This window comes from Anas acuta, chromosome 5, assembly GCF_963932015.1.
Source record: "Anas acuta chromosome 5, bAnaAcu1.1, whole genome shotgun sequence".
Classification (NCBI taxonomy): Eukaryota; Metazoa; Chordata; class Aves; order Anseriformes; family Anatidae; genus Anas; species Anas acuta.
In genome coordinates, this window is record NC_088983.1 from 16,143,608 (window position 1) to 16,170,452 (window position 26,845).

The 26,845-nt window shown below is 38.0% G+C and overlaps 1 protein-coding gene across 7 annotated transcripts in view; it reads right to left on the reverse strand.

Annotated features, from left to right (window-relative positions):
- The window catches only part of UNC79 (unc-79 homolog, NALCN channel complex subunit), a 109,266-nt gene that overhangs the window by 45,492 nt on the left and 36,929 nt on the right, over window positions 1–26,845 (reverse strand). For 4 of the 7 annotated variants that reach the window (XR_011096902.1, XM_068682893.1, XM_068682894.1 and 1 more), the window contains 12 exons: window positions 25,419–25,620; window positions 23,671–23,850; window positions 22,530–22,595; window positions 20,516–20,802; window positions 16,711–16,893; window positions 15,701–15,863; window positions 13,589–13,741; window positions 10,858–12,087; window positions 8,412–8,519; window positions 3,649–3,765; window positions 1,589–1,672; window positions 292–394 (listed from right to left, as the gene is read on the reverse strand). Coding sequence is in view for 6 of the 7 variants with exons in the window: in XM_068682893.1 (XP_068538994.1) it covers window positions 292–394; window positions 1,589–1,672; window positions 3,649–3,765; window positions 8,412–8,519; window positions 10,858–12,087; window positions 13,589–13,741; window positions 15,701–15,863; window positions 16,711–16,893; window positions 20,516–20,802; window positions 22,530–22,595; window positions 23,671–23,850; window positions 25,419–25,620 (2,876 nt within the window). In the remaining variant the exon portion in view is untranslated. The remainder of the gene's footprint in view (window positions 1–291; window positions 395–1,588; window positions 1,673–3,648; window positions 3,766–8,411; window positions 8,520–10,857; window positions 12,088–13,588; window positions 13,742–15,700; window positions 15,864–16,710; window positions 16,894–20,515; window positions 20,803–22,529; window positions 22,596–23,670; window positions 23,851–25,418; window positions 25,621–26,845) is intronic. The other 3 variants (XM_068682892.1, XM_068682890.1, XM_068682891.1) reach the window with 3 other exon arrangements.

The window sequence follows — 26,845 nt, forward strand, 5'->3', positions numbered from 1 at the left end:
CATAAATGTCCAGTTTCAAAAGAAGGGTAGAAAACACTTCTTTCTCTCCACATACACACAATAGCACAAGTCATAATTTCACCTGTGCAAACTCACTCATATCCCACTGAGTTAAAAGCATGTCTTGCTGGCAGTGTTTAGAAAATTTTTACCTTGGGATAAAAAAAAAAATAAAAACATAGTATAGGGATAAAGGATAGAATGGACTCTGTATTTCCATAACATATATTTATACTTAACTTGACCTATTTGAAGGTCAACTAGTTCTTTAAAAGGAACTTAAAAACTTACTTGTCAGTCATCACAGTGGGCTGGTCATCAGCAAATTCTTCTGGTGCAGGTACAAACATGCTGACTATACTGGGAGCTGACAGCAAGCTAGATTTTGTGGCACCTTAAGGGAGTAAGAAATAATAAAAACAAACAAACAAAAAAGCAAAAGAAATCACTAAACAGAAATCCAAAATGCACCAGTCTGAAGATCAGACTTCTAAAGATCAGCCATGATTTTAATGTGTACAGAACGAAATGTGCCCACAGAAAGATATAGTACATCCCTTGCTTCTACCAAATTACTCCAATTACCTAGAACTATGGAAAAAAGAAAAAAGTCCATGAAAAAAAGGTAAAGCACAAAAATTCCAGGAAGGGCAGGTGTAGTTCTATCTACTTTAATATTAACATTAGCATGTTCTAATGATATTTAACAATTTCTATTGTTAAATATCAGTTAGCTTCTCCATGTAAGCTAGGTTGAGAAAGAATTTATGACAAGATAATCCCAGTTACTTCAGAAAAAGCAAATTTAATAGCACCTCTCAGTGAAGTAATCTAAGAAACTCCCACAGTATCTGAACTCAAAATATGTGGAGTATTGAGAGCTGGTTTCAAAAGAAAAACAATCATTTCACTAAAGCATGGGAGGAATTTTTTACGTTTCTTTTACATACAGAGTTCAGTACTTCATAACTGTCCCCTGAGGTTTAGCTGGATGAAAACAGACACTCCAGAAAGTCCAGAATATTCTTCAATAACATAGGATATCATCCAGAATACAAACAATAGAAGTAGATTTTCCATATATTTATAGCTGATTATTTTTCCCCTCACAAACAAATGAAGATCCCTCTACCATGACTTTGGAAGTTTGCTGTCATTTTTGCTAGATGTAAGTCCCTTTGCAACATGCAAACGCTAAAAGCTGTCATAATGTAGGCTACAATGTCAGAATAAGACTTAACTACTTAAAAATGTCCTCTAGCGTACTGAACAAAAGAGAAAACGTCATTTAGGTAAAGAAGGTAGGTCCTTCTCCAATTACAAGATTGTAAGTCTGTATGTATTTTGACTATGAGGGAATTGAACTGTCAACTTCTGGGTAGATGGAAATCCTCAGCCTTTAATCAGTTGTCCCTGTCTTGAATGAAATGCTTTATCTAATAACTTTTTGATAATCTACATTCTGCAGGACAGTTGAGGGCTTTAATACAGCTGAATGGAACAGAAAATTCACCACCCTTTGGTACTAACAGGAAACCATCCTGGCAGTCTTAGCTGAGATATCAGGTCAAAAAGATGGGGAACTAACCTCTGATTCTTAGTGGTGGTCCCTCCAAGTCAGGGTTTAGGCAAACAGGGACATTGCACAGCCGCTTTCCATGCTGTATCTGCTCTGTGAATAAATACAGAACTTCAGTCTCTAACATTATGAATCCAGCACATCAGCACAAGTTTTAAACAGTTAAAACAAGAGGAAGACAATTAAAACAGCTATTTTTTAAATAATAATAATAAATACAATAAAAGTTATTTTTAAAGCATAAAAAGAGCAACAGAAAAAGGAAGGAAGAGAAAGATAAAAGAAGCCTGCAAAGGAAGAAAATGACAGATTACATAACAGCAAAGAAGGCATTTTTGAGAAGTGTCATTAAAGAAGAAAGGAAGTACTGACTGTAAAGATTCAACAAGATAGGGAATATAAAAGCCCCAAAAAGAGAAAATTAATGTTTAGGAATACTGAGAGATTAGAAGTTCATGTATAGTTTTTGCTGACAAAAGCTATACACACAGTGACTTTTATTTTACAGAAAACAAGCTTGGGGGGGGAAAAAAAAAGCATGAAATAAGTAATGAGACATGGTACCTACCAGTGTTTAAAACAATAGAAAGCATACGTGAACCAAGCATGCATCAAAAACTTCTGCAGAATAAGACTGTTTCCTAGTTGTTATACTTGAACATAATGAGTCCCATAACCATGGTGTGACACATAGTCACACTGAGCATTTGTCCCCCCGCCCCACAAAAAAAATATATATATATTTAATCTGTCCAGATAATAATTTTGTTTAAAAGCTAGTGGTCGAAAAAAGAGACTGAGAGATGCAAAGCTGGTAAAGAACTTTTTACTTCGCTCCATACTTGGAGGCCTTTAGTTGATATGAATGTTAAGAGAGAAAAGTCATAGATATTGTGAAAAAATTTAGTGGAGTCAGAACAAGATTAACAAGACTGAGTTCCTAAATGGTTTTGAGTACTGACTTGTTGCTCTAGTATACAGGCTAAATACTTTTCACAAAAGTAGTAACTTTTCCACTTCTAAAACCCTGCATGAAAAGTAGGTGATACAAACTAACTCTCTTTAACAAACAAACTTACTAGTAGGACATAAAACATTGTTAACATTGACAAATTCTCCCCTTTATGATTTAAGGATCTCATGCTGAGCATGCTACTCAGCAGACCGGACTAGAAAGGACAAACCTGAGCTATACGCTGTACCTTTAGCCATGCTTCAGCTACAAGATTTAGCTTGATGGGATTTGAGGCTGAAGACTGAATTAAATAAAAATCTGGGCTCAACTGTCCAGAACTGGTAGTTAGACATTCATTCAAAATGCTAAGCTCCACAAGAAGTTTTAACTATTATTTTCGCTAGATTCACCTGGACCTACCTGCTCATGATTCCTAAGAAGCACAATTCCATAACATCGCTAACACAAAGATGGGCAATGAAATACCTAGTGCCTTTTACAAACTAGAGTGAGTTCACTGTTTAGTGACATCTGCTATGAATTTGGACATAAAAGAACATATTTTAAAGAAAAAAAATCTTCAAATGATTAATGAGGAAATGATGTGCTTATTTCAGTTTTCATTGTCTGCTTCACATTCATCTTAAAGGGTGAAAAAACAGGTCAGTAACAGAACAGAAACTTCAGGTGTTCAGTGTGAGCTAACAGAAACTGCGCTACAGGCAAATGAGACGGGATGGCGTAAGGTGCAAATCCTTTGTGTACCAACACAATTGCAAACATATATGGAAATTAATGATTCCACACACCAAGGATGAAATTCTATACCTAATGAAATCTACAATGACTCTTCCATTCCATTCAAGGAAGTCAGGAAATAATCCAGTATGAAACATTATGGGGACACCACTGTACCAGAGGGGCTGTATCCCAAATATGTATCTTCCAACTCATATCAGATGAGATACTGCTACTCACTATGTGGTTTCTCTTTAGACTTGAGATTGATGACTTATCTGCAGTAGTAGACTAGAAATACTTCTTTTTTAATGGATTGATACAGAAAGTAATTGGTTTAAGGAAACAGAAATAAGGAACGATAAACGCAGCTCACCAGTATCCCAAGTGCTGATATTGTGGGGAGCACTAGACTGGTGTTCCAGCTGCCTCTTCATTAGCTGGTTCATTGTCAGAGCTCCCAAAGAGCCTCTTTTCATTTGTCTGAACTGAGCTGCAAGTCAGAAATGCAAAAGGATTTCAGGGGCTCAAACAGTATGTAAAACTACTCTTATTTCCTGATCTTACAAGCCAGCACAAGAGAAATAGTGACAGGACATGAACTGCCTGCCCCAAAGATCTTGATCAAGTCGATACACGCTTTTCACACAACTACAGAGGGTAAAATTCTGGACCCAGCGACATCAGTCATGAGTGACTTGGATCTAGGATCTCATCCACTGTGTCAACTGTCAGTGCCTTTTTGTCATCAAATAATACAAAAGTTCTTCAAAGCACTTGGTATTTGTGTAATGTAAAATCCCACCCCCAAATTCTCATGCCAACAGGTGATAGATAAATATATACTTCAACCTCATTCATGCACTACATACTGAGAAAGGAAACTCAGTGTCCTCCCAGCAAAGTATAGAGAAATGCTCTATCTACACTCACTATTGGGAAAAAAAAAAAAAAAAAAAAAAAAAAAAAAGGTTTGGCTGACTGTATAACAGTCAGAATGTGAACATGCCTCCTAAATACCTGCTCAGGCATAACATCTGCACATTCTTCTGAAATGTGAAGCCATTCTCTGAATTGTGATAATGTGATGTCACTTTATCAAGCCTTTGAAGGTGGGTCCCCTTTATAACTTCCCTGACATTTTTCTTACATGGAGCAACAACCATCTGCTGTTTCTTAATATAATACTTCTTTAAACAAGTGTTACCACATGCTTTAAGGATGTGTCTCCTGGGAGCATTGTCCAGTCAAAAAAAAAAAAATAAATAAAAATAAAACACTCCTTGTGGACTTAACTATTTAAGACTTTTTGTTCATGTATTTTCTCAGTGCTTAATTGGAAGAAAAAACAGGCATATAATACTCCTGATTTTCTTACTTTTCTCTCCATTCATAAGAAATTTATATGGAATAAGCATAATACTTTTGCTTTGCCAGCTGAGCCCAAGCAATATATTTCCACCACTGAAACCAAACGCATTGCTGACAGCATGAAGACAGAGGCTGTCACTGAACAAGGTATGCCCACGTGTATCTCCATGCAGGAAAGCTTAGAAACTATTGACGTAAGTCTATGTTTAAGTGCCTTCCTCAGCAAGGATAGCAAAGCAAAATCTTCTTCTAATGATTATTTTTATCTGTAATTACATTCAACATTGTTTAAAAAACATAATATCAAGCAGTGTACTTCTAAAATTCCAAATAGTACCCAGATAAGTTTTGAAAATAAACCTAGTCTTTCACATGATTATTAAGCCCAGTCTATTCACAACTGTGATGAAGAAATACAGACATGGGATAAACTACAACTTTCAGAAATCTCTGATGGGTTGAGTGCCTTGGTCCTAAACTGACTCTGCTCAGTTTCTAACTAAGAGTTTCAAATTCAGAGAAAGCAGGATATTTCCTAACAAAACATCTACTTGCCCTGAGTAATAACAAACACAAAGACAACTTCAGAGAGAATTTGCACACTGAAACTATTTCACTAGGTGAAGATTTTAAGCTTTTCCTCATTATATCCATTCAATGTATCAGAGTGCATTTAAACACTACTTTTGGTATAAGTACAATCTCCTCCAGCATTGCTCCAAAGCTGCCCTTGTATAACTGAACTTCTGAAACTGAACCAGGCCAAAAGACCCTTCCATGTTTCACTTTTTAAGTTATATTGCAGCTGCCTTTCACAGCAAATCAGGAGAAAAATATAATTTCCATCGTTTCCAGGGCAAGGATTTTAAATAGATGCTTTATCACTTTATCAAGCATAGAATTTCCTGATGAAAGAACAGCAATTAATGTTAGAGCTGACAAGACCGCTTGGAGTGCAGATGACTGTCAAAATTTAGAAAATTATCTCCCTGATTTTTCTTAACAGCTTTTGCGATTATAACTTTAAAGTTTAAATGCATATTTCACATCATCAGGCTACTGTTAAGCAGGTTTATATTTCTATTGTATTTACCTGTTTTCCCATGGACAGACAAGATTTCCAATGTCAGTAAGTAAAGGAAAAAAAAAAAACAAAAACAGATAGCTATCAGCCTTTGAACAATGCCGGAGCCAGGCTGATTGCTGTGGACTACCACGTGAATTTTTCAGTCTAGAAATGACTAGTGGTATAGGGTGGGAAGCATTTCTTGATCAGGTCTTGTACAGAAATCTAAGAATCATGAGAGGACAGAGAACTTTCATATATTATTTGGTGAGTGGTGGAATTCCCTACTCAGCAAGAGAAGTCCAAAGCCAGTATCTTCTTATCACAATTAATGATATGCTTTCTGCAGCCAGGCACTAGCTGAAAATGTAATGATATCTATTTGTGTTACAGAAGTGCCTCGTGTGCAGAATCTTCATCAGGACTTAAGCAAAGCACTGTAAAGGCACATAGTAGAAGGCTAAAAATATTTCAATCTAAATATACAAGAGACATAATGGAAAGTGTCTTGTTCTATTTTACAGCTGGAAACTGAGGCACACAGAAGTAGGAAAGAAATATTTACAAAGGAATTTAGAATAGAATCAAATAGTTCTGTTGGAAGGGCCTTTCACAGATCGTCTGGTCCAGCTGCCTGACCACTCCAGGACTAAACAGAAGTTCAAGCGCATTACTGAGGGCACTGTCCCAATGCCCCTTGAGCACTGGCAGGCACAGGGCACCAACCACCTCTCTAGGAAGTCTGCCCCAGTGTCTGACCACGCTCACAGTAAAGGCGTTTTCCCTAATGCCCAGTCTGACCCTCCTCTGGCACAGCTCTGTGCTGTTCCCTCCCTCCCTGCCATCGAGTGCTGGGAGCAGAGAGCTCCCTCTGTGTTCCTTGGGCTACACAGGCTCACCTCCTGGCTACACTGGGTTTAATGAACCCCAAAATGCAGGTTGCCCCCTCAGGTACCAGGGCACGCTGCTGGCTTGTGCTGGGCCTGCTGCCAACCAGTGCCCCAGGTCCCTCTCTGTTGAGTTGTTCCTCAGGACCATCCTCTCCATGACTTTTCCAAGCACTGATGTCTGTCATCGCCTGGGGCTTTTCTCAAGCCCATCTTGTAGAATGGTACAATGGCTAGCTTCCAGTCAGCAGCGACCTCCCCAAACCTTTGGTAAATTGCTGAGAAGGGGCCAGCTCTAACATCCAGTAACTCTTTCTGTGCTCTTTCAGTACACTGAGGTGAACATTAGGCCCTGCATACTCTGACAGTGTCTCTATATTCCCCCCCCCAAGAGGCCTGTCCCTTTTCCACATGCTGTAAACTTCCTTCTGTCTGAGCTTTGCCAGGAGCTCCCTGCTCATCCATGCAGGTCTCCTGTCTCCTTTGCTTGCCTTCTTGCTCATAGGGATCTTGAGCCTGGAGCACTGTCCCGCTTGTAACAACGGGTGCCTGCTGGCCAGTGCTTCCACACACAACACAGTGCTGGGGCTCAGAACCCCCCTCAACCACCCCCTGGGACCTCATAAACCTCACACTATTCTCAGCACTGCCACTGCCGATGCTATGAGTGACAGATTCGTGAGGCTTCCTGTCATTTTGAGCTGCACAGTATGATCTGGATACGATTCCAGATTTCATGTATTGCAACTTACAGAAACACACCGTGTACAGTGAAACCAGACAGAGATAGGTCTTAACTGGCAGGTCTTCAGCTGCTTTCTTAAGTGCTTCGATGTCATTAGATTGCCAAGGACCATCCAGTTCTATGAGATGCACATCATACAAGATGCTTGTCATAAAACTGGAGAGGAAACCTCTATTCCAAGTGCTAAATTTGCATGTCACAATAACACCCTCCTTTAATAGTCCAGATATCCCATCCAATCAAATCAGCAGATGCTGAATTTCAGAAATCAACATTTAACTTTCCTACAGCAATCTGAAATTGCAGTTCAGTGTGACTGTTCAGCCGATCTAGCAGCTCACTGGTATCAAAGGACATGATTTTCCCTCCTTTTTCTACTAGCCATAGATTACTGTCCCACCCACCTTCAGATGTGTAACTTAAGCTTACCGAACCAGACATACTATACTGGATTTTACTGAACTGTTCTAGGATGCCTTTACCTTCCAACGTTATCTACATCTTTTCTGTTAAGCCAATGATTGCTTAAACCAACTTTTTTCACTTCCCCTAGGATGGGTACAGGGACTCTTGGATGAGTAGTTACTGCATTTCAGCTGAGCAGCTGAGAAAGTGGCATTTCAAAGCATTTTTTAAAAATTGCAAGAGGTTTTTGTTTTGTTTTGTTTTCATACGGTAAATTAACAAACACGCTGACCACGTTAACAGCCCTGTTAAAGATCTCACCCTCTGCTTCTGCGCACTGACAGTTGACAATGCTTTCTCTCACTGTAAAACAGAAGTTTGTTGAAGCAAAATGTTTGCTTTTAATTGCCACCTACTCTAATTCAGAAAAAAAAAAACACATTTGTCAAATTTGCCATGTCACAACAGAGAACCTGGCAGCCACTAACTGCTAACATCCTGCTGACCACCACAGATTTAAAAGACCTAACAATATCCAACAGTAGTATTTCCAAGAATCAATAACACTCAGGGGGAAGCATTTACTATACATGATATGTACCTGAAGCACAAATATGCTACAGATTTAATTTTCAATTTAGTTCTTAAATCAGAGATTCACTTACTTGATATGGAAGAGTGACTACTTGTCTCTGGGACACCTGCCTCAAGCGTTGGTGCAGAAGATGATTCTCTTGGCATTTCCAGAGTTGAAAGTCCTTTGGCAGCAGGATCTACATACGGAAATTGTGTTTAAACTGTCAGTATTTAGAATCAATAAATATTTTCCATCTGCTTTCTCTCTGTATGTCTTTTTCACATCTTTTCAATCATCCATTCACCATCTGGCATTCCCAGCAGTTTTAAAAGGACTCAGTGGTAGTGTTTGTAGAGGCATAGAGATCTATTACTTAAAATCACTTTTTGCTGGAGATTTGTACATATGCCCATTTAGAGCTCAGAACTAATAAATGCATGTAGATTTTGATCCCAGTCACAAAGTGATTAAAGTGACCACCCAACATGGAAATAAGAGAGGTACCACTGATTTAAAGCTAGTCTGTGATACGTTAGCATTCTTTGAAAGTCTTATCCCCAACACATTATCAGCTCTCATTCAAAGGTCTGCTGTTCTAGCAATTGGTCCCAAAGATTCAAGGAGTATAAGAAGGCCAAATCTGTCACTAAAAAAATAAATAATAATAATAATAATAAATAAATAAAAACATTAAAACTGAGGGTTTTGTTTCATTATAACTAATATTGTTGATATAGGAAGAATAAAGCAAAGAAAATTTTAAGTATTGACGTAAGGTTTCAGCATATCCTATAAAAATGAATATGTATCTGTGCTGTAAAAGGCCTCAAGTGGGAAACCCTGTACTCCAGAACTGTGCAGTTGAAGAAACAATCCATTTGGCTATTTAATACAGAAATCAGTTGTGTCAGAAGCCCTTCTCACACATATGGCAGCATAATAGTCTGACAAAGCTCAAACAAGGCTTTGAAATTATAATCAGCATATTATGATGGCAATATTAAGCCTACTTAAATGAATTACAACACATGTTCTCAAATAAACAAATCAATGAGGCTAAACAAAGCAAAGCAGATGCATAAGAAAGAGACTGAACTATCCAAGTAACTAAATTACCTAGTTATCCAGATTTACTGTATCAACCGGTAACATTACATGAGCACTTAGTAAGTCGTTGTGAATGTTTTATGCTCCACTTGGATGACATATGTAGATTCATGCAGCCAAATGACCATCTTATATGCTAAAATCCCAGGTTCCATGGGGTGTTTCAGAACTGGGACAGCTCTTCCAAGAAGTTTCAAGGATGTTTATGTCAGCAAATTCATGAAAACTTAGTGGTTCTTAGTAATGGTCTAAAATGCATTTGAGTCTAAATACTTTCGTGACAATTATTCTTGAGAAACCCATGTGAAAGGTTCAAAAGCACTTGTCTCTCCTCTGTTTTTAAAATGCTCCAGCAGTTCATCAACTTACTGGTACAACAAATGGAATGTTAGGCCTCAAAAATAAAGGGAACAGCATAGCCATGATCACAATGAATGATTTCTCCTTGTAAGACTGGGATATCATGATTTCATGAATCATAATAGGAAATTATACTACAGTTCCTTCTGAAGCAATTGAGAAAGAAGTGAGGTCAGGAATACAAAAATATTACCCCATCTTCAAAGAAATGAGGCCTGAAAGATTCCTTCTTTTTTTTTTTTTTTAACTGATAAAAATCCAATAACTGAAAAATCCTGAAAAAAATAACCACAGAAGTAAAGAGGCAGCAGAACACATTTTTAGCACTCTTTGAAACATCTAATTCAAATCTGAGCAGATAAAATACACTTTCTCTCCACATGACAAACTTGGTAGCAAAACCCTGTATTGAAATGAGCTGAAAGAATAGGGATACACAGAAATACTCTATAGTTCTCCCCATGAAATCTTTAAACAAAAACCCTGTAAACTTTGTGGATATCCAACTACAAAAAAGGCTAGAGAGTTTTTAGTGTATAAAAACATGCCTGTCTCTGATCGTAAATGCAATGTACAGTTAATTCCAAGTACTCAGCTCTGCAGTCCACAGCCTGCTCAGATTCGCATTTCATGATCCAGTTTCCTCTCTGCTGCCTTATGTTTGCAGAATAAGTAGGAGACAAAAAATCACGATACAGAGAAGAGAATCAGTGTAACACGGATCAGATTAACAGGATATAAGGCATAGAGGAACAACAGTTTTACTGACTCCATGCATAAAGAGGCCATGGAGTTTGGAGGCATTAACTTTGATATGAGAACCAGTATTTTTGTCCTTGAGCTCCAAGTACCTTTTTTAATGGGCCTTTGCACATGCATGTTACCTGTATGGCTGGTACACTTCCTTGTGTGAAAAACAAACAAAGAAATGAACAAAAACTGGAAGCATTCAGCTAGCTCAGACCACGTCAGTTGCTATGTGATCACACATCTCTCTCTATACTGGCCTGCAATGAAAACCTTCACAAAATAATAAGCCTTTTCATTGGGTCAGTGGTTGAGCTCACCTGCCTCCTTCTGCTCTCCCAGCTTGTCAAGGATGTTAAAGGAGATGTCCAGGTATTCTCTCTGAATAGCACTGACAGCAATCTTCCTCTGCTTCCTCTGGCGGGGAACAATCTGAATCTTAAATTCTGACTCCTCAGTTTCCTCCTCTTGTTTTTGCTCTGCGTTTTGCTCAGTGTCAGACTCTGTGTTGTTTAACCCAGCAAGTTTATCACTTTCTGTTTGGTTTTCAGAATCCTCGGGGACTTTAATAAGGACTGTTTTTACATTTGGGCTTGGAATTGCTCCACTAGGCCTGATTTCCTCTACACTGAGTTCAGAGTTATCATCAATGGACATTTCTGGAAGGGCAAACGATTTCTGCAGCAGGTCCCTTTTCTGTTTCAGTGTTAGCAGGTTCCCACTGGGTGTGTCATGAAGTTCCTCTGGCTTAGCTAACTCTGAAGAGTCCTTTTTACCTTTGGGAGAAATGGAAAGCAATTCCTCTATTCCTGCTGAAGCACTGTTGCTCGCATCCTTAGAACTAAAGTCCTTCGAGCAATCTTCAATGCTGAACTGGACCAGAGGAGTTGTGCTGAGGCTTAATGCAGAAACATCGATCGGAGTTGAGGAAGATGACACAGCAGTTTTACCAGAGACTTCATCATTTAACTGGTTTGTTGTTTCGTCTTCTTCATCACTCTCCACTATTCTTAGGGGAGGAAGTGGTTCAAAGACTAAAGAGTCACTGTCTGAAGTGGAGAGTACCGAATGCTTTTCAGGACCTGATGTTGAGTCAGAGGACAGATCTATCAGATCTAAGTCTTCCTTGGGACCAACAGGTTTAACTGGAGAGTCTACCTTCACTTCATAGGTTTCCATGCAGTTTAGCCTAACTTCTGGTATGACGGGTCTTCTCATTTCCTGGAAACTCTCTGTAGGAGGAGGATTTTCTTGTATTTCTATGTTTTCAGCTTTGGTAGAAGAGTTCTGCCGAGATCGTCCATAGTCACTCTGTCTGTGTATGATGTAAGCAGCAGGGACAGGTGGCTTTTCTAAGTCACACCGGTCTATGCAGGACTTCCTGCGATGTTCATCTAATGTAAACAACAGGGAGTCTGCATTCCCTATATCAAGAGATTTTTGTTTTAGAGAGCGCAGTTTTTTTTTCTGAATGCTTTCTTCTCTCACACAGCGCAGAATACTGTCTTGTAAGGCCCCCGTCTCTCTATATTCAGCCAGCTCTATTTCACCTGATTAAAACAGAAAGAGCTAATACTACCTTAGTTGCAGACTTCTGATGGATATCTTCATCTTCATCTCACAATTCAACACATGACTGGCATTTCAAATACAAACCCAGTATTAGTCAAAATCATCTAAAATTTGTTTTCACCTCAGAGCCACATTACGTAGACTTTTACAATTACAAAACACACCCTACACCCAAATAGTAGGCTTTATCCAAATTCTACTAATCCCGAACAGTTGTACCCTGCACATAGTCTGTTTAAGCTTATGGTATGGCTTCATTAGGGGTAAGAGTTGAAAGAGGGAATGAGCTACATAGACCATGTTGAAGAGGTTTCAAAGTAACTGGGGACATTATTCATATGTGAGCATTATACACACACACACATGTATATTAGAACATATCTACATATTCTTATACTGAGCTTATATTATTAGAGCACACCTACATGTCATTTATAGCAACAAAGTAGGCTTAAAAAGGATGCTTCTAATCCAAGAAGCAAGGGTAGCAATAGCAGTGAGGATGCAGCAACACAAGCTTGAGCTCAGACAGGTGTTCAGAGAATTGTTTCTCCATGTATACTAGACACCAGTAAAGCCTAGCCACTATCGCATCACACAGTTTGACCTCCCCAACTTAGGAAGGTGTAAAGCAAGCACAGCTGGTGCTACCACTGCACTTGCTGCTGCTACCAGTTCACTTGTATCTTGCTATGTGAACACACCCAGTGAGAACATTTTTTAAGGTTGTTTGTGTTGGTGTTGCTGTTGGTGGTGTTAATGACATATTTTCAAGTAATTGAGAATATTCTTGATCATCATTAGCCCCGTATTTCAAAATGCTCCACATATGAATCAAAAAGCAGTGAGAAAAATTAAAGCATTTTCCTATTCAGAACATTCTCCCTCCAATGCAAAATTTCTGGAAGAAAAAAAAAAAATGGGGATGGTGGCAGAGGTAGAGTAACTCTGATGTTTGAATTCTGTTCTGTTTTAGAGAGTTCATTTCAGAATTCTACATTTCTACATTTGAAAACAAACTCCTTTCTATTTTTGGAAACCACCAGCTGACCTTTTCTACCAATGGAAAACCATAATATTTGCTGCAGCAGCAACAAATTTGCTTGACCAATCATCCTACCTCATCAAAAAGTCAATTTCCATGAAAAAAAGTAATTTTGAATAAAAATTTCCAGCCCAATTGTAAGAGAATGTTATAAGAAATCTTCTTAAACATTTTGACATTCAAAAGAGCTTAAGTTTTCAGGAAACAACTACTGATTTTAGATACTTTCATTTTGGAGATTCCTGTAAGAGATCTGAGATTCCTATAAGAGAATTCATACAGAGAAATGAAGAGTACCTGCTCTCAAAAATCAGACAGAGGACTTGTATTCAAATTATACATTGCAATAAGCTCTACAAAGAAAGGTGATAGCCTGAAACTAGAGTAGGAAATTGTACTTCTACACAAGTTTATAGCAATAAAAAAAATCATACTTCTCTGAGCATTCATCTCAACAGGTTGATATTTCACCATTTTGCTGCCACCAATTCTTTTCAGTCTTGCAAAGAACGTTTGAGATTCTTTATTGCAAGGGCCAGTTGGTGTATCATGAATATCAGATTCATCAAAAACACTGTCTTCCTCTGCTGGAGAAAGAAAAAACTTTATTACTTGTAGTAGAGTGCAATTCCTTGAATGAAAAGCTGTCAACGTGATAAAACCTCAGCTAGTTTCAGTTAACTTTGAACTGGAAAATTAAAAATCATCTGAATTTTTTAAGAAAAACTACAGAAACAGATATAACTTTGCCATTCTTGTTACACCTTAAGTTAAGGTCAGAAAGGACATTGATAAATGGAAAATGGGTTACGGGTTAGGGTTAGGGGGAGAGAGAGAGAAAGACACCTTTTCTACATGATCTTTATTTTTTCTCCAGCATTTCAGTAAAGGAGAATATTCAGCCTTATAATTAAATCAGCATTTATAAAAACAGCCCATTTATGGTCTTTAACCTCTGGGCAACCCAATGCCCTTTACAACAGCTTTGGAAAGCAAGTAAACATTATTCTCCTTTCTTTAAACACTTGGAAACAATGATGAAGTGACACACAAGGCCACCCAAGGAATCAGTGTCAGACACAGGACTGGAACACTGGGTTTTTTCAATATAACTTGGCACTTACTTTGAACAGCAAAATTGGTATTTAGGCACCTCACTTTGTCCTAGAAATATCTCAAAATCAACCCAGAAACTGACTATGTTTTATAAATGTTATTACTACCCTCAGCATTCTTAAGTCATCCTAATTCAGTTCTACAGCTCTAAACAAAGGCAAAATCACCATTAAGTCCACGGGCCATAAGTTCCGTAAGTTCCACAGGCATTAAGTTCCACAGGGAAGGCCCTCTTGGCCTTCCTCTAGCAATACAAAACGGCCAAGTTAGTAAGAATATGCAATACTTCATGTACATCTATTTTAAAGTTGCTTTAATTTGCTAGAGCTGAGTAATAGGATGTTCAGGTAAACAAAATTTCATGTCCTTCTTCTGTTGGATATTTTTCAATGAGGTATGAACAGCAAAAGAGGAAAAGGATATGTATATAAAGACAGAGTACTCCTTATATTCTTCTTCCTGTGGAAGAAGAGTTTGCTGAACACTCAGGAAGACTGCTTGAAAAGGAGGTTGAAAATAGTCAGTGAATAAAAGGCAGCTAGAGATTAGCATCAAAAGAACCCATTAAACTTTGATCAGAAATATTTATCACATAACAAACTTCACAGTTGTAGGGAACTACTCTCAGTGACCCCATGTAACTTCAAGCTCTAACCTTACATCAGCTCACACCATCCCAGTATCTCTGCTATAACAAGCAAGAAAAGTACAGTTAACAATCAGGTGCAGACTCCAAGGGTTGAACCACTTTTCTGCCTTTAGACACAAGCATCATACATGTCTGCATTTGAGCTACTCAACTTCAGCTCCATTTCTTAAGGAGGAAAAAAAAAAAGCAACAAAACTATAGACTGAGTTCATCACTTTAACTTCTAAACTTCTTACTATTTAGTACTAAGCCATGTTATTATTATAAAGTAGCTATCATCCAGAACGCAGTATTTTGAACATCTGCTGTGGGATGAGATGAAATGCACTCCAGAAGTGCCTCTTTTTCTGCTAATTGGATTCTAGACAGCTAGCACACATTTACATGTCTGTATTTGGTCAGATGAATTGCACTTACCATATCCAAATAGTCAGACTGCAGTGACAGGCTGGTTGCAACCCTTTTAGGTGAGCATGACCAGTTAAAATTTTTCACTTACAGGCTAAGCACTACCCAGGCATGGTGACTCAACTACTCAGCCTAAACTACGCTCCCTTCAAGATAAAAGTTAGACTGCTGTGCTATGCTTAGCCTACAAAGAAACAGTAAGAGTATTTCGTTTATTATAGATGGCTATAGCTGGACACAAAAATCACACCTTGGCCTTAATTCTGACTACCGTGTCCTAAATTTCAAACGACATATACCCATTTCTACAACATCTGTGAGACTTAATGAATTAAATCAATGACTATAATATAAATGAGAGTGTTTAAAGTACCTTTTTCCTTTTCACTGTATCGGCTTATGTTACTGTTGTCACTATACAAAGGACCAGCAGTTGCATGGGGTTTGCAGCTGTGATACTGAGCGTTGAGGGTATTGACTGTGATGTGGATTAGGTGAAGTACAATCTTGCTGATTTCACAGTCTCTGTAGGGGTACTGTTCAGTGAAAGAGGAAAAACTTCAGCTTAAAACCCAACTTTTCTCCATGGATAAGCATTTAAGCAGTAAAATAGAAAAATGACAAGAATATTGTCAGCTAGATATCCCTTCCCTTCCTTTGATCACACATTTCTAAATACATGATGAGAAGCAGGACTGTTTTCAGCTTTGTGCAGACACTTGAAAAGATTTTCTATTAATAAGATTCAATATATAATTTCCTTGACTTTTATATGATAAAATCAATATTTATAATAATTCAAAAGGTCTTATCAAAACTTTTCTCCCAACACTGTATTTCAACCTGCATCTTAACATTCATTTCTAGCATCTCTACTTCCTTGTATGCCCTATAAACCTGCAAGAAATATCAGAAGTATTCACAGCTCCATTTCAGTGTGTAAACACACTATATTTTAACAACAGATCCTAAAAAAAAAAGCATCACTTAAAGATTACAAGCTATTAAGCTGACCCCTCATTTAAAAGTTAAAATTTGTTTTAAAAAACAGGGTAGGTTACCCTAAATACTATTCATGACCTTTCTATTTAGCACTTAGATCTTCATACAGAATTTTACTCTTTTCATATCCATTGTTTTTTGTGTTTTTTTTTCAAGGTAACAATGGGAAAGACAATAAAGACAGCAGGAGTAACAGGTCTGTAGCACAGATGAAAGCCTAACTATTTCAGGCACTGAAATTAAACACAAGGAGTGTTTAATGCAAATCAGACATATTCTTTATAGTTCCTTTCATTTGCAGTACAGATATTGTTCCATGTAATTAAATTTCACTCTGAAGGTGGATTTTAAGGCAGACTCCACCTTTTTAAGACCACTCACCTTATAGAGAATAACAAGTAAAGCTTTTAACCACATCTGCCGAATGTGAGGTTTGAGGGACCACAGCGAGCAGCGAGGAGGCTGCTGAAAGTAATGCCTTAGCTGAGGACAAGTGCAGTATTTCAGTACCTGCACCACCAAAGGAAGAAGGTGTTTTCCCAGGTTGATGTTATAGTCCATCACCTGAAAAGAACATCGTCACAGAAGTTAGCTCACTAAAATCAACTCCACTGGTAATAGCTTTTGATAAAGCAAAATAAGTAATGTAGTTTAGATATTAGTTAAGTGAAAAGAAATAAATGTTTTTAAGAAAGTCTTACCAGCAATTAAAAAATTCTGCCAGTTTGTCAGGCTCTATTTTTAGCTAGTTAGGTAAAATGAAACAAAACAAGATGCATTCAGAAAGCCTTTCATCTTGCATAATCTAACTTTTAATGTATATACATATGCATATACATACATACATAATGCACATATATACATACATATATTACGCTGGAATAGCTTTATATTGTGGCACAAGTTGATCACACTTTAACAGACAAAACCATGCTAGACATATATCCCATGTTTAACAGACAAGATGCAATTGTGGGTTATCTGGCGGTGGCAGTATGTTTTTTCAATTAACGCTGCACTGACAATTTTCATTATTTTCTCATCAGTCTTGCAATGCTATCTGTTTCTTTTCTTAAGCCACATGTTCTGGAATCAGGTAATGAGCCAAGAATTCCATTGTAGCTGTAATGTTATGCAGAAAGTCTAAACATGCAACTCTTTAAGGATGATCCAAGAATAAAGCTGATGAAAAGTATCTTGCTATAAATAAAATGTTCATTGTTTTTAAGTGGGAGTGTTGCTGAAGACAGGTTACTGTTATTACTACTAGCCATGAGCCTTGCCTCCTTCATGAACACTGATGAGCATCATGCTATTTGGTGCCTATCCTACAGGTTTGAATCCTGATGACTAGCTACAATATAGGCGTATATTCTCACTGCCCTAACACAGTCTTGTGTCTTCTATTGAAAGGGAATTATTAGTTTTGATTATTTTCCTAACAGTCTTTCAACATTAATTATTTTTCTTTAAAGCCGTATGTCCTGGGATCAGCAGCTGAACTAGATCATATCAAGGATCCACAAAAGCCCTTCTCTCTGGCACTGACCCAGAATGGCTGATGTCTAGGAAGGTACAACAAAGCAAACTCCAGCACATCCCCTAAGATCTATCACCTTCCTGCAGTTTAAGTGGAGTTGGTGCTTTATCAGGAGCCCTGTATACCTAAACAGACACAAACATCAGTTTCTTCCACATCAACCATTTCCTTCAAGTCTGTATTTATTTATTTATTTATTTTTAGTTTTGCTTTTATTAGAACAAGGGACCTAATTTACAAACACAAAGCTTACCTCTCAAGTTCCCTACCGAACAAGCTGATTAGAGTTTTGTCCCTGTAAGTTGCCTCAAATTTTCCTGCTACATGCATGGACCTAAACAGATGAATTCTACGTCTCTATCTATCCTTGTAGGGTTAGCCTGTTGAACAGATGATGTATAATCACCAAATATGGTCCTCTCAGGCTGAGATACAGTTTTATAGCATGGTTAGGAAAAGATCATCCATACAAGGAAGACAGAACCCTGCCTTAACACAGCACGTAATGTAACACAGATGGTCCTAAGCTGAGCAGACATATTTTTTTAAGATGTCACAGGAAGATGTGGAATAAATGATGTTACAAACGCTGAGCAGACCTCAGCCTGGGAGGCAGAGCCTGGCAAGGCATTGTAGGTCCCCGTTAAGTGCTGTACTTCCCCACCAGACACGACTGTACAACATTGCCACCATGCGGGACAACGCCGAACTGCCTTCAAACACCAACATTTTTCCACTTCCACTGCTAGAAATTGTGTGCTTTCAAGGACTCAAAATATTCAGATTTTATGACACAAACAAAAATTTAATTTTTTTCTTTGAATTGGCCATTACAACCTAGTTTTGAATCAAAACTTTTTAACCAGCAAGTTAGTCCAGTCCTACCCTTTGTGGAGCTAATTGTGGAAAGCAAATATATAATAATATTATATATTACATAATATTATGTATAATAACATTATATAAATTTATATAATAAATAATATTTATTTTATTACCCTTACAGCAACTTTCCAATACCTAAAGGGGGCCCACAGACAAGGAGTAACATTTTAAACTAAAAGAGGGGAGGTTTAAATTACATACAAGGAGGAAATTCTTCACTCAGAGAGCGGTGAGGCACTGGCACAAGCTGACCAGGGAAGCTGTGGATGCCCCATCCCTGGAGGTGTTCAAGGCCAGGTTGGATGGGGCTTTGGGCAACCTGGCCTGGTGGGAAGTGTCTGTAATTCTATAACTAGGAGAGAGGGCTGTAACTGAAATGCACCTCTAAGAGTTATTATACTGAGTTTTCATTCTGTAAATGCATCTTCAAATTGTATCAGATAGCATTTTTCTTGCAGCAAAGATTTTCATCAGAAAGCAGTCCTACAGCTAAAAAAAAAAAAAAAAAAATCCCTGAAAATACAAGTTAAAGTTTTTATGTCTTAGACATGGAGACAAATCATGGCCTACTTAAGTCCTCATACAAGCTCTATTTCACTTCAAGGAAGGCAAGATTCAACTATGAAGCTTTTCAAACAGAGATGGTGAATTTGGCTATCCTGAGACATTTTAAAGGCAAAGGAAGACGAAAGGAAAAGACTGATGACTGTGTTACATAGTACTTCTGATAATCAGGTCAAGTGTGGTCACTGAAGTTTGGGTACCCAAACTTGGAAAACACAGAAAAATGTGGAAGATAATGTCCTGTGATCTAAACTGGCACCTCTCAAAACAGTATAATAGGCCTGGAATTCCTTTTACACTCTTCAGCTTAAAACTACCAGTGAAAGATTATTCATTACCAATATATAGTAATGATGCCTCAAGATGAGTGGATCAGAGTACATTGTGATAAGGAGGAAGTGTGGAAGTGATGATTACGCTTCATCACAAATAAAAAGAATAATCTGCAAGCGTGACATTTTTTCCAGCCTAGCATTACAAACTGCTCTATCAGTAAGAATTAAGTCTTAGAAGAGCATTGTGAGGTAAGAAATTACAGTCCTCCTTACTCTGAAGATGGAGACAAGAAGGCACAAGGAAAGAAAGTGCTAATTTAACACAACTGTACAGGCAGTTCATCATTTCCACTCCCTAAAAAAAAAAAAAAGGTGAGAAGAGAAAGCCCTGGTGCACTCTAAGGAAGGAGGAGAATGAGTCTCCTGCAAAACAAGGAACGTCAAAAATCTTACAGACCATTCTTGTAAGGTTCCGTGTCTTCCCGAATGGAAGGATGGAATGACATGTGAGGAAAGCAAGGCATTTGTAGGCTAGGTAAAGAGAGCAAAGAGGTTTGTGCAGTCTCCAACTTTTCATACAGTGATAATAATCACACACATACACACAACCCTTATTACAATGCCACCAGTGCAGGAAGTTTAGTGTACCAATAGGGAGCTATAAATAATTCAACCCTTTACTTTTTAACTACAGAGCAAAACTCTACATGAAGCACTTGGTTAGACTACAGAGAACCTTCTAAGAGTAAACAAGAAAGTCCTTGCTCCCAAATTCATTTCACCAACTCAAGATGCATTAAGAAGGTTTAAGCAGGATTACTGCACTCAGCCTTTATTTTGGTACAAAAGCAGCCGTGTTACCAGCATTTCAACAACAGGCAAAGACAATTAGCTGCAAGAGATAGTAAGAGCCTTCACCTACTTGTGCTATCCCAGCAATAAAGGCATTAAAGCAGGTTGAAACACGCATTTTTTGTGGTGCAATCATGAAGCATCCTTCCTGCTGGTCATAACCAAGCAAGACATACAGATGGCGCTTGACTGTGTTAAAAGCTTTAGCACTGCTGATATCCGACTCGGCACTGCTCTCATCCTTTGCCATGAACTTCATTAGCACAGTAATCAGCTGATGAACAGTCTGGTGGTCAATCCCAGCATCCTCTGGCAGTAGGTCTTTTATTGTATTATCATTCTCTGGGGAGGGTTGTCCTATCAGTACAAGAGACAATGGTATCAGACACTGGAAAAGACTGCAAGAAGGATACACAATACATCACAAAGTTCTTCCAGAGCCAGTTGCTCCATTTCTGCCCAAATACACCTGGGTGATGTCACAGGAGAGACAGGCATGCATTTCTGAGGGCACTGTTCCTCTATTGCTTCAGTCTCAACAGCACAGTAATATATACTAAGTATAATGAATTACATTTTTCAGCTTTCCCATATTTACCAGAACTGCTTATCTTCCCATTCCAGTGCCCCTCTGACAAGCTGAATATTACCATTCCTTTACTTTCATGTGCATTAAAAGAGAATCAAATTTCATGGTCATCAAATTCTCATTTGGCATAGTTTTCAGTTTTCCTTAGCGAACAGCAGACATTAGACTTCGCCAGTTGAGAATGCAGCAAATGGCAAAGGTAGGAAATAGGGAAAATTCTACCCAATAATGATTAAAAAAATGAAGATTTCCCATTTTAACATTGAGTCCATACCTCTCTCAGATAACTTGAGCCAAAACGTAGGCATTATAATGGTTTATGTTTGAGACGCTATGTAATATGTGAAAATTTAGGTGGCTTGTTCCCAGAGAAGAATCTTGAGACTTCATTTATAAACACTGAATGGAAATAATCAAACAGTAGTACTTTGCATTGTTGTCAGGTGAAAGACTAGAAGCTACTTAAAAAGCACAATGAAGCTGACATGCTGCCACTCTCTGCCCAGGCAGAACAGACTCACTGCACATAACAGTCGCTAATTGGACATGAATTTTCATTTTCAAATTCCAGTATTTTTTAAATGCAGTGTTACCTGTTATTTTTCAGACCTGCCTTTGAAGTCAACCTCTTCCATCTCACCCTAGGTTTAAGGCCTTTTCTATTATTAAAGATCGTTAGTGCTTAACAGTTCCTACAATAACAACTGAAATCATGAAAAGCAGCAGCTATTTCACACTTCAGTGTGAAAAAATCTATCTTACAATGAATTATTGTGATAAAGCAAGCTGGTATGAAGCAGAATTACAAAATGATCCATTTGTTTTCATTTAATGGATAAGTCTTTTCAAGTATTGGAAATAGCCCTTACTTTTGCAAGAATTGTTTAAGCTGAAGTTTGTAGGACTGACCGTACAAGTAAGATTAGCTTAAATTCTGATCTTGCATTTGGATTGTGCAAGGATTATTAGTTTTAGATCTAGAAAAAACAGATGAGCATGAGGACTAGTTCATTTAAGTGGTATGCATAAAATAAATTATTTTCTACTACAGATGTACAGACTATGTTTAGTAGTTGGTTAGGTCCTTAGAAGGATGAGATACGCTCAGTACTGTCATTGCAAAGTGTTAACAAACGTAAGCCAAACCTTCAAAAAAACAACATTAAGATTTCAGAAAGAAATAATAAACAGTGGGCAGGTAGAGAGGGATAGCCATTTGAGGGTGAGGCACTGACAGCAAAAGCTGGCTGCTTCTGAACAACATCCGCCAGCCCTGAAGTAGTACATACAACTGGGGACAACTTTCAATACAAATCTAGAACAAAACTGCAATTTACACTTTTTGGAACCATGCTGTGCTTGTTTCCAAAAGGGTGTAGATCTTGAAAATAGCTTTCATCTTGCATAAGTTTATCTCATGAGTCAGCTAGAAAGCAAGCACTAGTGTCTTCATTTGCTTTTCCCTTTAAAGCACTCCCCTCCTCTTCACACCCACCTGGTGTTTGCTCTGGTGTTCCGCCAAGTGCTGGAGCAGACTGCTCATGTCTGGTCAAGCTCACAGCTTAAAAGAAAAATAACAAACAAACAAATAACAACAACAACAACAAAAAACAAGAACAGCTCTGTTTAAATAAGCAGCACTCATGACTTAAACTTCAGCATACATTCAGCACTAACATATTTATGTTCATTTATTCATGCACTGTTGTCAGGCAGTGAGTGTAACCATTTGAAATGTCACTTCTGTACTATATAGATTTTGTGCGCCCTGTTGTGTAACTCTAGTTTTCTCCATCATTCGGTTTTGCTGGTGGAAGAGTCATCCCACAGGAGCACCTGTGCAGGACCAGAAGTGGGTCAAAAAGGATTATGAAAGAGTTCCAAAATATGGTGTTGCCTGGTTTGGAGAAAATATATAAAGCTTTTAACCTAACAGCCCACTAGTGACTAGGTTTGAACATTTTATCAGTTCCCATATAGGGGTAGGAGCAATGCAAGAGGTCCAATATGAATATAAGATAACTCCATGCTTGAGAAATTCTCTAAATGAGACTGTGTGTAAGCTTTAGTTCTACTTCAAATAATATCTGTACGTTGTTTCATACAGGCCTATGATTTTTGAGCACCTAGGCCCTCCTATGAAAGCTGGCAGGAAGAATGTGTTGCATGGACACTGTTTCCTTGTTTTCTTGACAAAGGAATTCTGAAGATTCCAAACAGAACATTTGAGAACTTAACAGTTCTTTTTAAGATGTGTAAGCACATGCTGCATACTAATTTGTTAATTGCAATTATTCATCAGAGTAACCAAGGAATTTTTCTATAAACATTTTATCTATTTTTGACAAAATTACTGTCTATTAGCCACAAGTAAAAATTAAGATTTATCCACAAACTACTTTTGGAGCATTTTGTCCCAGCATTTTAAACAAACACAGGACAAATGTAACGTTTTGTCTATGTTCCTTGTCAAACACACTAACTTATTACCTGAATACTGCCCAAATCAGTCAAAAACCTAAGATTTGCTATCCTGTTTAGATAAATATTTACAATTCCATTGTGTACCTAGCAATAGGATACAAACCTAAGAGAGAAGATAAGGCTTGTCACAAAAATATAAATAGATACTCAACGAATTTTGGTGGTTAAGGTTTCTGGGAGGGAGAGCGCTCTCTTTGACTCCACTGGTCCCTTCACACTGTCCCTCAGGGAACGTACACTCTTCTGACGGTTACGTGCGAAACGAGCCCTCTTGATCTTCCACATTGCTGCATCACTGAGGTTGGCGACATTTGTCCGGACAGCAGTGATAGCTTTGCAAATGCAATTGACCAAGTTAGGATTCATTCCACAGCATGGTGAGGCCCTAATGCTGCCAAGTGCCAAATGCAACTGGGCCCCAGGTCCCACTCAAGTCAAGAAAGCTTCATATGGGCTCAAGGGGTCCATCTGCAAGGAACTCATTTGCATCTTCTCATTCTGAAATCCATAAAACCCCAAAGAGATTAACTGTGTTTAAAAAATAATGATGTCCCTTCCTTCTGTGAAATTGGACAAAAACAGACTCCTGAACCAAATTGAATTTCAGGCTATGGGAATTTGAGGTGCCCTCTATTTTGAGTACACATCACATTTAGTGCTGATAATTCAAATCCAAATGTGGCCTCCAGTTTTACCTCAAACTGACCTCATGTCCTACCTACACCTGTCATCCTGGATCAGTGGCCCCAAAATGCTATGAGGGTGATTATGTGTTTATAGTTGTGTTACCAGGAGTATCTCTGCATGCCTTAATGAAGTCACTAACACTTTTCTATACTTACGTCTAGACTGCCTTCAAACTGAGTTTTAATAACTGAGTGACTAAAGTCAGTGACCCCATCTCTTGCACCACTTATGCCTTTGAAAAGGCAAAGAGAAAGGTTCAAAGTAATCTTGAAAAGTATCTTTTGACCTTACTTCTGCAGCTAGAGGAGCTAGAAACCACTGCTGAGATTCCCTTCTCAGGCCACAGCAGTAGATCCCTGCTTTGTGCCAAGGTACTCACATATGAAGAAGAAAATACGTTTGCAGCTCCACTTCTTATGTGGATGCAGCAGGAGTACCTAGGCTTTTTTAGGTCTCCATGAAAGCATAGAAGAAGGCACAAGGCTGCTGAGGGAGCATATGCTGTCCAAACAGCTGTTTCTCACCTCCTCCAAGCAAATCAGATGGAAATAGGTCTGCCTCATGGTCCATCACTTGGGTAAGGAAGTTTTTCATTACAGAGCATATTAAACAACCATGCATAAATTATTTTTAGCTCCCTTCCCCCAGCAGTGAATGGAGAGAGACATAGTATCTCATCAAGAAACCAAGTGCAAACAGGATAAACTCTTGCTTTAGTCACTACAGGAATAGCTAACTGAGCACTGGCTCTAAGAATCTGTGCACCTCTTGTGCTGTGCCCCATGTATTTGGTTGTGTTTCAAGGACCATGCAGCTCCTAGGGCTATCTTTGTACGTATCATTACAGAACAGGATCAGACATGACCTTTGAGAATAGCAATGCTGATAGCATAAAAGCATCTACAGAAGAACAAGTGGGTTAATGCAGGTTGCAGTTGAGTGATTACAGAACCATACCGTGTTTCAACCAAGGTTGGCAACCAAATCCTATTGAGAGTAAAATATGATGCCCAAAGGTGCAATGGAATATGATCTAATCTGCATTCAGGCATTCAAAAAGTGCTCACTTTGAGGTACTCTCTTCTGTCCTGCAAGATTACTTAGTTTCAGACAATTTATACAAGTGAGGCCTACATCTCTCTCAGACCCTTGAACGCAGCTGAAATTCCAGAAGCTGATAAAAGATGATCAGATTGATTTGGACTCTGCTTACTTGTTGGGAAAGGGAATTCTTTGTTGCAGTCCAGATGAAGCTGTGCTTCCAGAGACAAGGTCTCAAAGCGATTCACAAAGAACTCCCAGCTCAAAGCTGGAATATCCGCTTTTAGAAAATGAAGTAGCAAAAGCTTACTAAGAATTGTGGGCCTGTCCTTGACAACTGTGTCAAACTGGAAATCAAGGCAGAGGCAAAGACCCTACAGAGAAAAAAAAAAAAAAAACAACAACAACACAGTACTGAGATGTGAAGACTATAAACATTTTTTTAAAGCAAAGGAAGGTCAAAGTTCTAACTTCTCCCCACAATTTTTAAAGGATAAAGATTTAGCTTCTTTTCCCTCTCCTTTAATTCAGAACTAATGCTACTGATACCAAAGGAAAAGGTAAGTAAGGAGATAAACAAATATGATGTTTATAATGGGAAGTTTCCAAGGTTTTGAGGAATATAAAAGTATGAGCGAAAGTTCTGTTCTACTACACATTTGATTTGCAGTATCGAAGTATTCTTTTCATGTATCCTTGTGTGAGAAAAGGCTTACCCTTATGCAACCGTATCAAGCCCTAGATTAGAAAAATAATGAATTGCCAATCCCAAACAGAGAAAAGATTACGTCGTGAAATGTATCAGAAGGAATTTGAGTCATAAAATGCTTCTTTGTTTTATCTGCACTAGAATTTTAGGCATACTGTAAAGACTTATGTTTGAAAAGTAAATCCAGACGTTAAATATGTAACTGCAGGATGCTGGGACCAGTCTCTGTTCCTCAGTGAACTATACATTTATTTTTCTTAGTTCAAAAGAATTCAAGTTCTCTGGAAACTATTTTGAAAAGATTCTATATGGAATAAAATTAACAAGTATTAACAGTATTTCATAGGCAGCAGCACTAAACTTTTCAAAATACATTTTCATTACGTCCTCTAGAGAACTAGAATTGAATTTTATACTATGAGATTTTTTATTTTTTTCCCCTCAAAATCTTATTTGTTTATGTAGGCTTTGATCCATTTTTATATGCACTTCGTTTTAATCATGATAATTTTCATTGGCAAGGCCTCTCACATGCTTAAAATTACATGTCTAAGTAAGTCTTGCAAATATTAAGGCCATGTTTGGTTTTGCTTGAATGTATTTTCTCACTATCAGCTCAATAGGATGTAATGAGAATTGCAAAACCGTTTAGTTTTAAAATGAAAAATGCCAGTACATTTTCAAATAATAAAAACATTTACAGCTTTCTATGATAACAGCTCAAATGTCATAGTAATCCTTTATAGTCATCAAAGTTGGGGCTCAGGCAGTATCTTTCCCATGTCTATTTTGTGTATATGTCAAATACCAAGACCTGTAAGGCTTGTCTAAAGAGGTATTAGCAGTGACTATGCCACTGTCCACGTGAGCCATTTCAAATGTTGGGTCAA